The 16,912-nt window shown below is 40.0% G+C and overlaps 1 protein-coding gene across 2 annotated transcripts in view; it reads right to left on the bottom strand.

Annotated features, from left to right (window-relative positions):
* Positions 1–4,587: 4,587 nt before the first annotated feature.
* Positions 4,588–16,912, bottom strand: part of F5 (coagulation factor V) — a 74,489-nt gene continuing 62,164 nt past the window's right edge. The window contains exons 19-25 of one of the 2 annotated variants that reach the window (XM_027046402.2): positions 16,516–16,587; positions 15,152–15,252; positions 14,569–14,724; positions 11,996–12,140; positions 9,422–9,573; positions 6,238–6,420; positions 4,588–4,877 (exon numbers count right to left, since the gene is read on the bottom strand). In XM_027046402.2, coding sequence (XP_026902203.2) covers positions 4,731–4,877; positions 6,238–6,420; positions 9,422–9,573; positions 11,996–12,140; positions 14,569–14,724; positions 15,152–15,252; positions 16,516–16,587 — 956 coding nt within the window. In that variant the 3' untranslated portion in view covers positions 4,588–4,730. Of the gene's footprint in view, positions 4,878–6,237; positions 6,421–9,421; positions 9,574–11,995; positions 12,141–14,568; positions 14,725–15,151; positions 15,253–16,515; positions 16,588–16,912 lie in introns of those variants that run through there. The other variant, XR_008293389.1, reaches the window with a different exon arrangement.

Below are 16,912 nucleotides of genomic sequence, written 5' to 3'. Positions count from 1 at the left end.
CAGTAATCAAAAGCCACCCAACAAATGGAAGCCCAGGACGAAACAGCTTCATGGACCAAATATTTGAGGAAGAATTAACACCAATCCTTCTCAAACTCTTACAAACAATTAAACAGGATGATACTCTCCCAAACTCATTTTATGAGCCCAGCATTGCCCTCATAACAAAGCCAGACAAAGACATGCAAAAAAAGAAAATTACAATCCAATGTCCCTGATGAATACAGATGCAAAAATCTTCAACAAAACATTATGAATTTGAGAATACGATATAAGGATCATACACCTTGATCAAGTGGGATTTTCTTGGGATGCAAGGATAGTTCAATGTATGCTTTCAATAAATGTGGTATGCTACATCAACAAAATGAATCCGTATTACAATATCACTTAAATAGATGCAGTAAAAGCATTTAACAAAATTCAACATCTTTTCATGATAAAAACTCTCAAGTATGTATGGAAGAAATGTACTTCAACATAAAAAGACCATCCATATATGGCAGGCCAATAGCTAGCATCATATTCATTGGTGAAAAGCTGAAAGCTTTTAAGATCAGCAGCAAGACAAGCATGCCCACACTTGCCTCTTTTATTTAAAATAATACTGATAAGGGCACCTGGGTGGCTCAGTCGGTTAGGCGGATGACTTCGGCTCAGGTCATGATCTCGCAGTTTGTGAGTTTGAGCCCCGCGTCGGGCTCTGGGCTGACAGCTCAGGGCCTGGAGCCTGCTTCACATTCTGTGTCTCCCCCTCCCTCTGCCCCTCCCCTGCTTATGCTCTGTGTCTCTCTGTCTCTCAATCGTAAGTAAATGTTAAAAAAAAATTTTTTTAATAGTATTAGTAGTCCTGGCCAGGGCTATTAGGCAAGAAAAAGAAATGAAAGGATGAGAAAGGAGGAAGTAAAATTGTCTCTATTTGCAGATGACATGATGTTATATATAGAAAACACTAAAGACAACACAAAAGCACTATTATTATGGTGTTATGTATTTTATATATTGTAATTAGAGCTAGTAAATTCATCAAAGTTGCAGGATACAAAATCAATATGCAAAAATCAGTTGCATTTCTATATACTAACAACAAACTATTGGAAAGAGACATTGAGAAAAAAAATCCCATTTACAATAGAATTGAAAGAATAAAATACTTAGGAATAAATTTAAGCAAGGTGGTTAAATTTAAGCAAATAAATTTAACCACCTTGGTTAAATTTATTTAACCTCTCATGGCTTATAAGAATTTGTATTGCTAAAGTGTCCACACCACCCAAAGTGATCTATAGATTCAGTGCAGTCCCTATCAAAGTTCCAATGACATTTTCCACAAAAATAGGGGGAAAATCCTAAAATTCATCTAGAACCACAAAAGATTCCAAATGTCCAAAGCAATCATGGGGAAGAAGAGCAAGGCAGAAACATCGCACTAGTTGATTTCAAGCTACATTACAAACTTATAGTAATCAAAGCAGTAGGATATTGGCATAAAAACAGACATAGATCAATGAACAGAATAGAGAGCCCAAAAATAAACCCATGCATGTATGGTCAATTAATTTTTGACAAAGATGCCAGAAATACACAATGGGAGTAGGATAGTCTCTTTAATAAGTGTGTTGGTATCTACATGCAAATGAATGAAATTGGACCATTAGCTTACACCATACAGAAAAACCAACTCAAAATGGGTTAAAGACCCAAATATAAGATCTGATATCATAAAACTCCTAGAGCATTGAAGATAAGGTCTTTGACATTGGCCTTGGCAATGATTTTTTGGATATGACACCAAAGAGCATAAAGTAAACAAGTAGGACTACATCCAACTCAAAGTCTTCTGGGCATAAAAGGAAACTACCAACAAAACGAAAACACAATGTACTGAATTGGAGAAAATATTTGCAAACCACAAATCTGATAAGAGATTAATATCCAAAATACACAAGGAATTCATACAACTCAATAGCAAAAAACCCAAATAACCCAAATAAAAAAATGGGCAAAGGATCTGAGTATACATTTTTCTAAGAAGACATATAAATGGCCAATAGATGAAATGGCCAGTGAAAATATGCTCAACATCACTAGTCCTCAAGGAAATGCAAATTCAGAACCATAATGAGATATAAGCTCATACTTGGTTAGAATGGCTATTATCAAAATGACAAAAGACAACAAATCTTGGTGAAGATGCACACTTTGGGTGGGAATGTGAACTGGTACAGCCTCTATGGAAAACAGTATAGCACTTCCTCAAGAAATTAAAGACAAAACTACTGTATCATATTATTTAGCAATCTCATTTGTAGATATATGTACAAAGGAAACCGAATCATCTGCTTAAAAGATATGTATATTCCCATGTTCATTGCAGCATTATTCATGATAGTCAAGCTATGGAAACAGCTTAAGTGTATGTCAATAGATGAATGGATAAAAAAAAAATGTGGTATATATACAATGGAATATTATGAAGCCTTAAAAAAGAAGGAAATCTTGCCATTTGTGACAACATGGATGAACCCGGAGGTCATTATGCTAAGTGAAACAAGCTAGACAAAGACCAATACTGCATGGTATCACTATTCAGAATTAAAATAAAAAGCTGAAGTCATAGAAGCAAAGAGTAGAATGGTGATGCCAGGGGCTGGCAAGTGTAAGAAATGGGGGAGAACCTGGTAAAAAGGGTATAAACTTTCAATTATAGGATGAATAAGTTCTGAGGATTTAATATATAGCATGGAGGCTATAGTTGATAATACTGTATTTTATATTTGAAATTTGCTAAGATAGTAGATCTTAAGCATTCTGACCAAAACAAAACAAAACAGTAACTGTGAGTTAATTAACTTGACAATGGGAATCCTTTACAATGGGAATCCTTGACAATGGGAATCATTTACGTATGTCAAATCATCAAGTTCTGCACTTAAACATATTATAGTTTGGTCAAATATATTTTAATAAAGGTGGGGAGGGGGAGAAAGCCATATTTTGTGGATGTTTGAAGTTCCCCTATGCATTCATAGGACTCAGCCCACCCATGGATGCAATAGGTAACTCTGATAGTTAGTATCTAAAGATGTTCCCAATGAATTCTACTCCTTGGGATGCACCTGTGACTTGTGTTAACCAATAGGACGCCGCAGAGTGAGGCTGTGCCAGTTCCAGGCCTTACCTTTAAGAGGACTGGCAACTTCTGCTTCCTAAACCATGAACACTTGCTTTGAGGAGCCCGAACCACCTTACATGAAGCCCAGCTCTCCTATCGGAGACAGCAAAGGGATGGACCACTTGGCTGCCATGTCATGAGGAAATGACCTGAAACCACTTGAGGAGTGACAGAAGATCAGCTGTTTCAATGTCCCGTTGAGCCTTCTGATGACTCTGCCTCCAGCCCTGCCTGTGACCTCACTGGATATCCCCACAATGTAGTCAGGAGTCAAACCACCCAGCCAAGCGCAGTCAACCCACAGAATCATGAGAAAGAATAAACGTGTTGCTTTAAGCATTCAGATTTGGGGTGGTTTGTTCCACAAAAAGATAGTCTTACCAGTGACTGCCTATCCCATGTGGCTGAAGTGGACCAGAGAGCTCCCCAGTCTCACGGTATCTATGGGATCATTGGATGCCAAGTTCCCATGGAAGGGAGCGCTGAAAGGGGAAGTTGTTGAGGAAGGGAGAGGGGGAGGTTGGGGCCCTGGAAGGAAGGGCACTGAAAGAGAGCCACAATTGCTCGCCAGTTTTAGCAGGAACAGCTGCATTTGGGCCCCTGGTTCCAATGCTGCTTTACAGGTTTTAGCTTTCCCTTAGGTGAACCTATGCTTTGAAAAAACAGTATACCATTGTAGTGTCAGCTAGAGTGAGGCCAAGGGTTCATTTCTCCCATGGTTATTTGGGTTGTGTTTTGTATCTAAAGACCCCTAACTCTGGACATGATTTTATCTCATAGAGGGTCAGAAAAATCATTGTCACGTAAGGAAGGCAGGGTATTTTAATGACTCATTATTTCATATGGTAAGATATTTTTCTCTTCATGTCAAGAAAAATGAACCATTTAAAAAATTTTATTTGTTTCCTTTACTCTTAAATCATAGTTCTTTTTTTTTTTTTTTTAAGGTAGGTGTGAAAGCTATCCAGGTCTATAAATGGCTTAAAAAAGTAATATCTCTTTTATTAGTGTGTACAGGTTTAAAAAAAAAAGTGTTTATTTCTTAGAGAGAAGCACACGCTAGCGGGAAGGGGCAGAAAGAGAGGGAGATAGAGAATCCCAAGCAGGCTCTACTCTGTCAGCAAAGAGCCAGATGCAGGGCTCAAACCCACAAACTGCAAGATCATGACCTGAGCCGAAATCAGGAGTTGGATGCGTAAATGACTGAGCCACCCAGGCACCCCTAGTGTTTTTAGGTTTCAACAGAACTATAATGAAGCATGCTAACTACATAAATATTACTTTCTATAGCATTTTTAATCATTGTGACAGATAAGCCATTTGTTTTGTTGGTTCTTGATATTTTCCCATATATCTGAATAAATAATAGCCATCATCTCACTGAATTGTAGCAAGGAGTTACATTATGAAAGTTTCATACATAAAATTTTATTCTCTAATAGAGAAAAGGAAACAATCAAAATTATTAATATTTAAAATAGCTATAAAATACATTGCCCGCTCTAAATGGCTTGATATCTTTAAGAGTCTTTCCTATGTCCTTGAATATTCAATTCTAGTAAATATCACAGCCAAAGAGTTCCAAGCGAAGTGCAATACTTTGGTTCCATGTTTTAGGAATGATGCGGATAAACCTGGAAATAATTGGTGGGTTGAAAAAATTCTTCACATGTCCTTTGACATTATTATTTCCTTCGAAAATCTGAAAGGAAAATATGAGAAGATCTTTGATGATGATGTAACAGATATAAAAATCTTATAGGTGATTTTTTTTAAAAACAAAGAACACAGACATCATGATCAGAGATGATCTTCAGTCAATTATGAAATCATGTGCCTAACAGACCTCTTTAGGGATTCTACCTCACCAGTGATCCGAGCTGGGAAAATAAAGAAATCTGACGTCTGACGCGGTCCCTTTGTAGCTGTGTGACTTCTGGCAGGTTACTTATATTCCCTGATTCTCTATACTCATTGGCAAAATGGGGATAATAAAAGTTTACCTCACAGAAGGCGTTATAAAGACTTTTTTTAAGTATGTACACATATGACAAGTGCCAGAGAGTAGGGGTCACCAACATTTAAAATAAAATGCAACGATATGTGTTTTTACTTATTCTTTTTGCCAAATGCCTTATATCCTCAATTGAACTGTGTTTTATGCCCCCCCCTTTTTCTTTTCCAGTTTTGCATTCCCAGCAGGTTCCCCCCCAGATTTACATACACCAGAAGCTAAATCACTATTTGTTTATGACAGTGATGCTTATCAAGCTAGAAAGACATCCTGGTACAGTGACAGATAAAACAAACTGAACCAACCAAGCGACCAGACAAACAACCCAGGAGTTTAAAAAGAGAGAGAGGTTCAAACTCATTTGCTGAGATAAGTGCTGAGCCCAAGCTGAGCAGTCAGTAAACGTCACCCCCTTCTCCTGCACTGCCCCTCCACCTGGCTCCAGCCTCACTTCCATTTCTGGAATATTAGGTTTATGTCCTTAGTTTTGCCCCAGCACCATCTTAACACCATATGACAGGGAATTAAGGAGAATAATGGCGTAGTTCATCTTGAAGGAAATTAGTTTCCTCATCAGTGAGGCTAACAATTGTCTCCTGCTTAATAATATGATACAGAAAGCTTTGGGGCATGGGCATTTGCTGGGCATCAGTCAAGAATAACAAGTATACCCAAGGTAATGCCAACATGATGTTATTTCACGGTGGAAGGTTTTCTAGACCCTGTTATGGACTGCATGTTTGCATCCCGCTCAGATTCCTACATCGACACCTTAACCCCCAATGGGATAGTATTAAGAGGCGGGGCCTTTGGGGGATAATTAGGATTAGAGTAAATCGGGAGGGTGGGGCCGTCACAATGGGATTAATGTACTCATAAAAAGAGGGGGAGACATGGGATCTCTCTCCACACAGAATTCTTAGAGAGGAGGTGCCTGTCTGTGCCTATTTGTCAAATCCCAAAAGCTACGTGCAAATAAATGTAGGGTACTTTTCTCATCACAGCAGCTTTCAAACTGCTTTGTCTTTGCTGGGACACCGGCCGGTACCTTGTCCGCCATGGAGGATTTCTGCCTGTACGATTTCCAATCCACTCCCTGGTCGCTGTAGTGGATGGTGTAGCTCTTCACGTACATTTCCGAGGACAGAGACTTGCAGCCCTGTGTTACAATCGCAGTTATTTTCTTGATTTTGAGTAGGTCAATTTGTAACCACTGCTTGTTGTTGTTTGCCTGTGAAAATGATGAGGACATGTGAATGAGGCAATTAAAACCTTTGATTTTTTTTTAGACCAAGATACTCAGAAATGTACAGAGCTCAAGAGGATTTCTTTTCTGTCTCATCCCTTAAGATCCTTTCTCTCAGAGGATTTCCCTATTCCTTCGTGTTTGTTGTCACCGACATACATAAACTTTTACTTGAGTATCACAGACACTGTACAATAATGACTTACTTCTTTGTATCCCTTCCTTTTCGAGGGCCGGAATTTGTTTTGTTTCCACGTACTTACCACAATGCATGGCACATGGTTGGTGTTCGACAAATATTTGTTGAATGAACACATAAATGAATACTACTTGAGAAAGAATATCATATTGCTAAGTTATCTGTAAATATTATTCTCTTAAATAAATTTGTGTAAATGCCATGAGGGTATCAGGGAAAGAATCTCTATTTAACTTATTTTAGAAAAGTCCCACTTTTCTTCCCATTGCTTATATCAACGAGAAGTCCAATGTCTTCTCTTCTGATATTTCAAATAAATGTAATATTTGAGAGCCTTGATAAAGCCATACCTGGGACTTTATGGCATGGTAGCTGTCCTGCCTTCTGGCCTAACAAAATGCCTAATCATACGTTCGCTGATACATACTTGGAGAAAGAGGATCAGAAGGACTGAGTACGAGAGTAATCTAAGAGAAATTTTCACCTTTGGGAGATTTATCATGCCCCATAGTCTCATTCAGTTCTATATGAAATAATGAATATTGACATATTTCTTTATCATCACTTATGTGTACACATATGTATGTGTATATATTTCTACACAGATATATGTATATACTCATATACTATGTGTATTTTTAAAGTAAATTAACTGAATTAAAATTATCATGTTCATTAATTTTTTGTCAAGTTTGTAATACTCTCTAGGGACTTTGGTGGTTTCTTTTCTTAAAAATTTTTTAATGTTTATATTTTATTTTATTTTTGAGAGACAGAGAGAAAGAGAGAGAGAGAGCCAGCCAGAGCAGGGGAGGGGAAGAGAGAGTGAGACACAGAATCCAAAGCAGGCTCCAGGCTCTGAGCTGTCAGCCCAGAGATGGACATGGGCTTGTGAACCTTGAGATCATGACCTGAGCCGAAGTTGGACACTTAACCAATTGAGCCACCCAGGCGCCCCAAGGGAATATGGTGGTTTCTTAGTGTACCTTTAAACTGTATGGTATCCAATCGAAGTTGTACCGGTGATATAGAATATAGGTTGCTAGAGGGTTTTTGAAGGCATGAAAATTTTCGTAGGCATGACAGAGGTAGAGACACCTCAGTCTGTGTGTGTACTTGCATAGGTCTGGCTTAGATTTTTAGCCTCTCTAAAGAGACCCTTTAAAGACATATGATCCTAATAGAAGATTAAGTGAAACAGTTCTGACCTAGAATTCCAGATTTTAAAATGACAGCATTAAAAATTAAAATCAGCATTTCATCTTTGAAGCCCTTATTATATTACAAAGACTAAGTGCAAATCATATACAGAGCAAAGTATTTCAAAAAGTTGTAAAATACGGAGTAGGGTGACACAGTTATACCTGTGTCATATATCTGTCATATGAACAGATCTAAAGAGTTATCTGGGAAAAAATTGGATGACATCTCTATGTAACTGAATCCTTCATTTTTTATTATTTTATTTATATAATTATATTAGTATAATGTAATACATTATTACTTTTTAAATTTTAACTTCTTCAGGTCTGTTTACCCCTCCATGAAATTGCATAATAAGGGGTTTGGGTGGCTTTGAATGGCGGAAGGACCACTAAACTGTTTATCGGGAGAATGGGTTTCCTGATTCTGCCACCAGACTAAGCGAAAATGATGCAATCTTCTCTGTGTTTAAACTTAGCAGGAAAAGTCTGGACCGTATGCTTGGTAACCCCCTCGCTGTTCTTCTATTCTGTGAGTCTGTGATGGACTAGCAATGAGTTCTGAGATACAGATGTCAGTCCCCAAGACTCTCTGTATGGGGTCCAAGCTGTTCTACTTTCTCTACCCCCACCACAGCTCGCTTTCCATTCCCGACAGCCTAACTTAGGGTTAGGACCTGGAATTCTATGGAGTCCAGGGAACTAGAATGTAGGTGTCTTAAGGGAGGGACATAGGAAGATAGAAAATAAGGAAGGGTTAAGTTGACTGATAGAAGTATTCTGGTTTCTGACGCCACCGTAATTTTTCAAGTCAGTTGAAAAGTGCGATAAAAATGAGTCAATATTAACAGTTACCCTAAAAACTAAGACACTGGAATTACTCAATGGGCTAATATTAGGAGCAATATTACTCTCTGGAAGATGCTTATTAAACTTAGGCCACTGATTTATAACCCCGGTTTTGTAGCATTTTACTGTGCCTCCAATTGTCCAAAGGAATGTCACAAAATTCTAAAAAATGGGAACATAAAACATTTAAATAGCACTATTAAGAAAATGAAAAATATTGCTAAATTGTGAAAAAAGAGAGAAGGTGTTGGAAATCTAAATCATTTATCACTAAGTTGTCTTAATTCAGAGGTGGCAAGCTACAGCCCAAGGGCCATATTTGGCCCCCGGCCTGTTTTTGTAAATAAAGTTTTATTGGAATACAGCCATGCTCATGTACTTATTGTTTATAGCTGCTTTCTTGCTATAGTGGCGGAGTTGAGTAGTTATGACTAGAAATGTATGGCTCACAAAGTCTAAAATATTTATTATCTGGCCCTTTGCAGAAAAAATTTGCCCAGGCTCGTCTAAATCAAGACTAGACCAAAAACCAAGGAGATGGTAACTTCTCTCTGAGCCAAAGTCAGAGCTACAGCTATCAAGTCAACAGACATCCTAGGTCTAAGGACCTAGGATCATAATCTGCAGAAACAGGAGATAATATTCTTGCTTCCCAAGATGCCCATGTTCCTTGTAGTGAGGGCCGTGGTTTTCTTCTAGAAGGCTGAGAGAACTCCACTCATAGGCGTTATTTTACCTTGGCTTGCCAGGCATTCACACGGCCCTGGGCATTGAGACGGGCACGGAAGGGTTCCCAGTAATCTCCCCACCAAGATTTTTTAAATGAGGAAGCTGTGATTTGCTTGTTTTCTATCTTTCCACTTTCCATACCCAGCGGTGTGGAGCATCCTGTCAAGAGAAAAGTAATGTGATTAATTATGCACCACCAGTATTCCCTGTGTGGTGGTTTGCACTACAGAGGAGACAGTATTCATACTCGGTGACAACAAAACAACCATCGCCGACAGTGAACATTATTGCCCATGTGCCAAATCCTACTTTTAGGCTCTCCATGTATCATCTGATGCTGCTAACCACCTCCGTTTTACAAATGAGAAGACAAAAGCAGAGCAAGAAAGAGTAACTTGCCTGAAGTAAGACTACCAGAAGAATCAGAAACTAAACTGGGGCGCAGGAAGTCTGACACCAAACACCGCGTTCTAAATATTGAAACTCATTTTCCTCCTTCAGAGAATCATGGAAACTGTCTTTTCTTTGAGGTAGAAAATACTCCTAAACTATCTCTGTATATAAGAATATACTCTATTTCTCTTTCTAAGGAAAAGCTACAAAGAAGAAGATCCCTGGGGAGTCACATTCAATATTTTATTTTTAACCCTTTGAGGGTGGTTCATGTTATGAATTTTGCCAAGACGTGAACTTGAACGTCAGGCTTCGAGGCTGGGCTGCGAATGTAAGAAACGTAACTAGTGAGTGAGCCCAGCTGACCACGCATCATCATCACCTCTGTGACACTTTGTTCTTGTTAGTAAATCATGCTGACATTTTCTTGAAGTGATATCTTTCTCCATGGAAAAAAAAGAGTTTTAAAAAAGAAAATCTACTCTAATAATTATATCAAGAAAGTGTAGAGATTATTATTATTATTTTTTTTTAATGTTTGTTTTTGAGCAAGAGAGAGAGAGAGAGAGAGAGAGAGAGACAGAGTGTGAGCAGGGGGAGGGACAGAGAGAAAGGGAGACACAGAATCCGAAGCAGGCTCCAGGCTCCGAGCTGTCGGCACAGAGCCCGACGCGGGGCTCGAACTCACAAACTGAGCCGAAGTCGGATGCTTAACCGACTGAGCCACCCAGGCGCCCCAAGAAAGTGAAGAGATTTTTAAAAAGTAATGCTTCTTGAATAGAATATAAATGTTTTAAATAGATTAACAGAGTTGAATGTCACATTTTAGAGTGGCTTGTCTCTGTGATCTGAACAAACTACCATTTACATCATGTGCCAGAGGGAAAGAAAGGCCAGTGATTTACGGAGCTGTCTCAAGGACTGCTCCTGCTATACAGAATTAGCATTTTATGTGGGAGGTGTTACATACCACTGCTAACCACGCTTTGACAAAACACCCATGTCCATGCCCCTCATGGTATCGGCAGTATAATGGATACCGTTATCTGCCTCGATAAGAAGCGGATTCCGAGTTTCAGCTGCTTTGTCCACTATGAGCCGTGCGAGACTGAGAAGGTACTGTAGCTCCCCAACAGGTGGAGAAATACACGTTTCAGGTGCGCTGTGTATTGGTCTCCCTCCCGCTCAGAGCCCTCGGGCAGCTGAGATGCAACGGAAGATTAGCCAGGGCCTTCTCTTACCCCAGATTGCTAGCCAGATATTTTCTAGATGCGCTTTGAAGTGAAAGAATGTGGAGAGCTCTACTTTAAGAGTCGCCAAAGGAGCATAGTTGATCAGATTCTTAAACATCTTTGTTCCACATGGTAGAATTTTATTATGGCCATTTGTGAGTACCTGGATTTATTTATACCACAGGTCACATTACATCCCTTGAAAAACAGCAGCTTACAGAGAAAGAGCTTGAGCGCCTACATTGGGTGCCAAAGAGAATGAAGAGTTCAATCAGAGTTTCAGGAGGTTGACAAGGAGTTTAGATTTGTTGAAAACATTCATCGAACATCTCATATATGCCAGTAATGTTGCTATGTTCTTCTGCATTAAAATCTGGGTGACCTGGGGGCGCCTGGGTGGCGCAGTCGGTTGAGCGTCCGACTTCAGCCAGGTCACGGTCTCGCGGTCCGTGGGTTCGAGCCCCGCGTCGGGCTCTGGGCTGATGGCTCAGAGCCTGGAGCCTGTTTCCGATTCTGTGTCTCCCTCGCTCTGCCCCTCCCCCGTTCATGCTCTTTCTCTCTCTGTCTCAAAAATAAATAAACGTTGAAAAAAAATTAAAAAAAAAATAAAATAAAATCTGGGTGACCTGGAGAACTGTGGAAGAGTCAGGCCTAGTCTGAACCTTAGTTCTTATTGAAATGGGCTGATGCAGTTATTCTAAGCTAGGGCCCTTCCTCGCAGGGTCAGGACGGTGCCCATGCCATCCTGGCACTGTTCAGAGATGGTGCCTGCCCTTTGGCTGGTAGAACCAGTTTTGGCCCAGATCACAATGAGAGTTCACCTGAGCAGAACCGGTTTCGCCAAGGTTTTTCTAGGCACCCAGGTGATTGAAGAGAACTAAAAGTTCTAGCCATTCTTCCATATCTACTTGACTCTCTGCCTGGTGGTTGGACAACAATGCATCTTAGTTCCTTACCGTTAACCTCACAGCCTTGTAGCTCCAAGCGAAGGGCAGCTCTATTGTAGGATCTGGTTGGAGAGATCCTAATATATCTAGCCACGATGGGTGGGTCAAACTGATTGTCTTTTATTGTAGAGGCATCTGAATTGCCATCAAAATACTAGAGGAAAAAAAGAGGAAGGCTTAGTTATATAACAATTCTCTATAAAGTGATTTTGTAATAAAATTCTGGATTAATTTAATATTGTCATTTTCAGTTTTCATGTGACCTGAATTAAGTCTCTTGGTTTAAAAAAAAATAATTGGAGGGGCGCCTGGGTGGCTCAGTCGGTGGAGTGTCCGACTTCAGCTCAGGTCATGATCTCACACTCCGTGAGTTCGAGCCCTGCATCAGGCTCTGTGCTGACAGCTCAGAGTCTGGAGCCTGCCTCAGATTCTGTGTCTCCCTCTCTCCCTGCCCCTCCCCTGTTCATGCTCTGTCTCTCTCTGTCTCAAAAATAAATAAAAACATTAAAAAAATTTTTTTAAATAAAAAAAATAATTGGAGATCACTTCAGGAAGATGAGGTAGACATATTTTGCCTCGTTCCTTCTGCTGAGTACTACTAAAACATAAGGAGCCTCGGAGAGGGGGAGAGAAGAAGGCAGACTGGCTAGGGTCCTTGGGACCCAAGGAGCAACATGGCGGTGGGCTCCCTGGGTTTTATTGTTGCCTCATATGCCCCAGACTGGGAAGCAAAGAAGCCAGCAACCAAGAAACACCAATGGGTGCAGCCAAAAAAAAAAAAAAAAAAAAAGCCCCAATGAAAACCTGCTTTCTCTAGCCACAGGCCCAGGAAAGAGCAGCTCAGCAAGACAGAAAATTCTCAGATGATAACTGATCTATGTCCAGCTCAGCATTATAGAAAACATCATGGCCCTTCCTCTACTCACAGCATCAAAGGCCAAGTGGGGAGCCTAGACTTCCATGCTCATGAGATTGTAATGAGGCACCCCAGCACCCTCACTGGGATTGTGTCGGAGAAGGGCAAATAGGAATCCAGGACTTTGATCCCCGCCAGCTCCTAACAAGACTCCCACCACCGTCGTATCAGTGGACACTATCCCGTCCCCACCCAACAGCAAAGAGGAGCTCCCCTTTAGTGGAGAACCTGGACTTGGAAAGAGGCTGGAAAGAGCCAGCGAGGAAAGAGCCAGCTAACACAGGAGATAAGAGCTGCAAGACTGAAAACAGAAAAACAGTAGATAAACACAAGGAAACAGAATCAATTCTTTGAAAAGATAAAAAAAAAAAAAAAGGCAAACATCTAGCAAGACTGACAAAGCAAAAAGAGAAGAGGTGAATATTACCAACATCAAATTCAACAGGCAATACCACTATAGATCTGCAGACATCAAAAGGATAATAAAAGTATACTACAAACACCTCTACACACATAAATTTAACAGCCTAGAGGAAATGGATCAGTTTCTTGAAAAACACTATCTAACTCACCCAGTATGAAATAGGTAATTTGAACAGCCTGTAACTACTAAAGAAGTTGGATTTGTAATTTACAAGTTCCTGGAAAAAAAAATCTCTAGGCCCCTATAGTTTCACTGCTGAATACTACAAATATTTAAAGAATTAACACCAATGCTAGAAAATCTCTCTCAGAAAACAGAACATGCTTCCCAAATTATTTTATGAAGCCAGTATTACTCTGATACCAAAACCAGAAAAAAAGTACAAAAAAAAAAATAATACCGCACACCAACGTTCCTCATAAGTATAAGGGCAAAAGTCTTTCAGCTACGAACTCTAACTGTAACCTGTGTTCTCTTTCCAAAACTGATCAGTAGGGACGATAATTTGAGATTTTCATGATCTGTTCTAAGGTTTATTACCAGGGGTAGCTAATAATAATATACAAACTAGTAAAATGGTAAGTGATTTACAGGAAAAATGAAACAGGTTCAAAGTTATCAGCATAATGGCAGACTGACGCCTTACATTCTGATAACTTTCTTTGGCAAGGGGGTTAGGGAGGAAGAGAAGAGTTAGGGCTGGTACATACGGGTTATTGGGAATAATCCCGCTGAGCCTCTGAAAGACCCAGCAGGGGACTGTCACTCTGCAGGCAGGGTAGCAAAAAAAAAAAAAAAAAAAAAAAAAAAAAAAATTCCGAAAAGCACACTGCCTCAGAGCTGCTATTTCCTTCAAGTACACTGAAACAAAGAACAAATAAAATGTAAAAGTTAGTATTATCAAAACTTGGAGGCCAAACTCCAAGCTTAAGGAGCATGAGCTCCTTAAGGCACAAAACCAGATTAAATGCCCTACACCATGTCCCAATCTGAGAAGCATGGGCATTTAGTTTGATCGAAAAGTGATTTTTTTGTGTGTGTGGAGTTTTGAAGTTCCATAACTCAGGCTTATCCCTTTAATTTGTATAACAGACCCATGATTTTGCCACTTTCTTTCATAAAGCCCTAAGAAAGCCATTTTTTTCTACCACCCAGAAAGGGATTTTTTAAAAAGACATAGTCATAGGCATAGTAGCCTAGTAATCCTAGGGTGAGTCTTGAGACAAGAAACTGTCCACAGACCATCACGTTCCTTGTGCTGTTCCCTTTGAAGATCTGCCAGTTTGTCTGGTCAGAGCTGTAGGCCACATAGAACTCCATGGTGTAGTAGGACTTCAGATAGTGTTTGGCACCTTGGGTCTGGATCCCTGTGAGGACGACTTCCCTCTGCATGTCAACCTGCAACAGAGCAAAGCCATTAAGCAGATCTGTCCTTGTCGACAACTCACATATCCCCTTCCTTAATTCGTTGTGTAACCAGCTTTCTTTAGAACTAAAAAGCCAGCACCTAAGTCAGCAAACTAATAAACTGGCTAGATACAATCCATATTTGAGCACAGAGTACCTGGACTTGAGTCCAAGTTTGACCACTTACTAGCTGTGTGTGATTTTTGGAAGTTAATCAGTCCCTCCGTTTCTTTGTTTTTTTCATCTGTAAAAAGGATATCTAGGATAACGCTAGAACTAACTTTATAGGGTTCATTTTGAATATGTAAAGCACTTAGAATAGTGCCTAAAACACTGCAAGAACAAGAAATAAAAATATGAAATCACTGTCATTTTATTATTATAGCACAGTAAATGCTATCAGGTTAATAAGATATACCTGGATCCAAGGTTTAAGGTCAACTTCTGAAGGCTTTTCTGTGATCCAAGCATTATATGATCCACCATTGTTTAATCTTGCTAGTTTGGGCTCCCAATAACCTAAATTCAAAAGAGAAAAAAATTTATTCTGAACTTAAAAAAAACCCAAAACATACAACTAGAAATTTCCCAAGTAAGTTTAGTCCCTGTGGACAACCAGATCTCTGCAGGAGCCTCTATTAAAGTTAGGCAACCAGGCGGTTGTCACAGGCCTCAGCTACTAAGTCAGTTCATGATTATGAAATCTCGGCTTCAGGTCCGTGCTTGGTTGGTGTCAACCACCACCCACCCCCTTTCTTGCATGCAGGTTGTGTTTATCTTTTCTCAGCTATGTTGGTGTGGTTGCTGCTGAGTGTGCCTTGCCTAAGCAGAGGACATGGGAGGGATTATGGGAAGCTCGTGATCCCTTGCAAGTGACCTCTTCATCTTGGGAAGTGCTTTGAGGCAGAGTGAGGCAATTTAGAAGAAGATCCTGACACAAAGTGGGTGATCAGCAGAATTTCTGAATAGATGAATGGTTAGCACAGCAAAGGGCCCTGTTAGAGGGCAGTATGGCATGTGGCCAATAGACCTTGGGAATCTGGCTGGAATATCTCATTTGTGATCAAATGTGGAATGGGGATGAATGTGGAGAGTTTTGGAAATGGGCACATGGTCACAAGAGTATGGGATCGGAAGGAAAGAAGGAGGGAAGGAAGGAAGGAAGGAAGGAGAAAACAAAAAAAGAAAGAGAGAAAGAAAGAAAGAAAAGAAAGAAAAAAAGAAAAAGGAAGAAAGAAAGAAATGAAGGAAGAAAAAGAAAGAGAAAAAGAAAGAAAGGAAAAGAAAAAAAAAAGAAAGGGGGTGCTTGGGTGGCTCAGTTGGTTGTATCTGACTCTTGATTTCTGTTCGGGTCATGATCTCACAGTTTGTGGGTATCAAGCCCTGCATCAGGCTCTGTGCTAGGTATGGAACCGGCTTAAGATTCTCTCTCTCTCAGAGAGAGAGAGAGATCCACTCCTCGCTCAATCCCTGCTGAGAGGCTGTACTGCCTTGTAGAGATTCTGAGGACCCCTAGCTCTTGGTCTCCCGGGGGAGAGACTCCTTAGGAACATTATACACCAGGGAGGGAGGCAGTGATAAAGGAATGCCAACAGGTTTTTTGCTCCTTCCTCTACCAGATGAGCACCTTAAGATAGAGGTGCTTTTCTGTGGTAGAGAAAAGCCTGGAGACAAGCAATGATCCATAGATTGAACAGGCAGGGTTGTCATGGATGGTTTTTCAGGCTGTATACTGCACAGTTATAGGAGGTGCCTTTCAAAGGCTATGATGCTACTACTTACCCCAATGCCCAGAAGCCCTGATCTGTGAATCAGCTATGATACCAGTGCTTAGTCCCATTGGCATCTTACATTCTACAAAAAAACAGAACAATGAATAATTTTTGCTTAGAAAATACATATTAACAAAGTAAAATTTCGTGGCTAGAGATTATACCTCTGGTGGGTCAGTGATTCAATAGTTTCACCTACCTTATGTGGCACTGACCTAAATATGTTGGATCATAACAGGTGAATGTACTTGCAAGACTGGTGCTCTAACAGAAATAGTGATACCCTAGAGGAAAACCACTGACGTCCTGAAATGCAGTTAGTCTTAAACTGATTTCCATTTGCTTGTATCTTAAAATAAAGCCATTTTACAACATTGCGTACTACCCTTATAAGTCTATGTTCCCAA

This window comes from Acinonyx jubatus, chromosome E4 (assembly GCF_027475565.1).
Source record: "Acinonyx jubatus isolate Ajub_Pintada_27869175 chromosome E4, VMU_Ajub_asm_v1.0, whole genome shotgun sequence".
In the NCBI taxonomy this organism is placed as follows: Eukaryota; Metazoa; Chordata; class Mammalia; order Carnivora; family Felidae; genus Acinonyx; species Acinonyx jubatus.
Note: the sequence above shows the minus strand (reverse complement) of the source record. Positions and strands in the feature narration are given on the sequence as shown.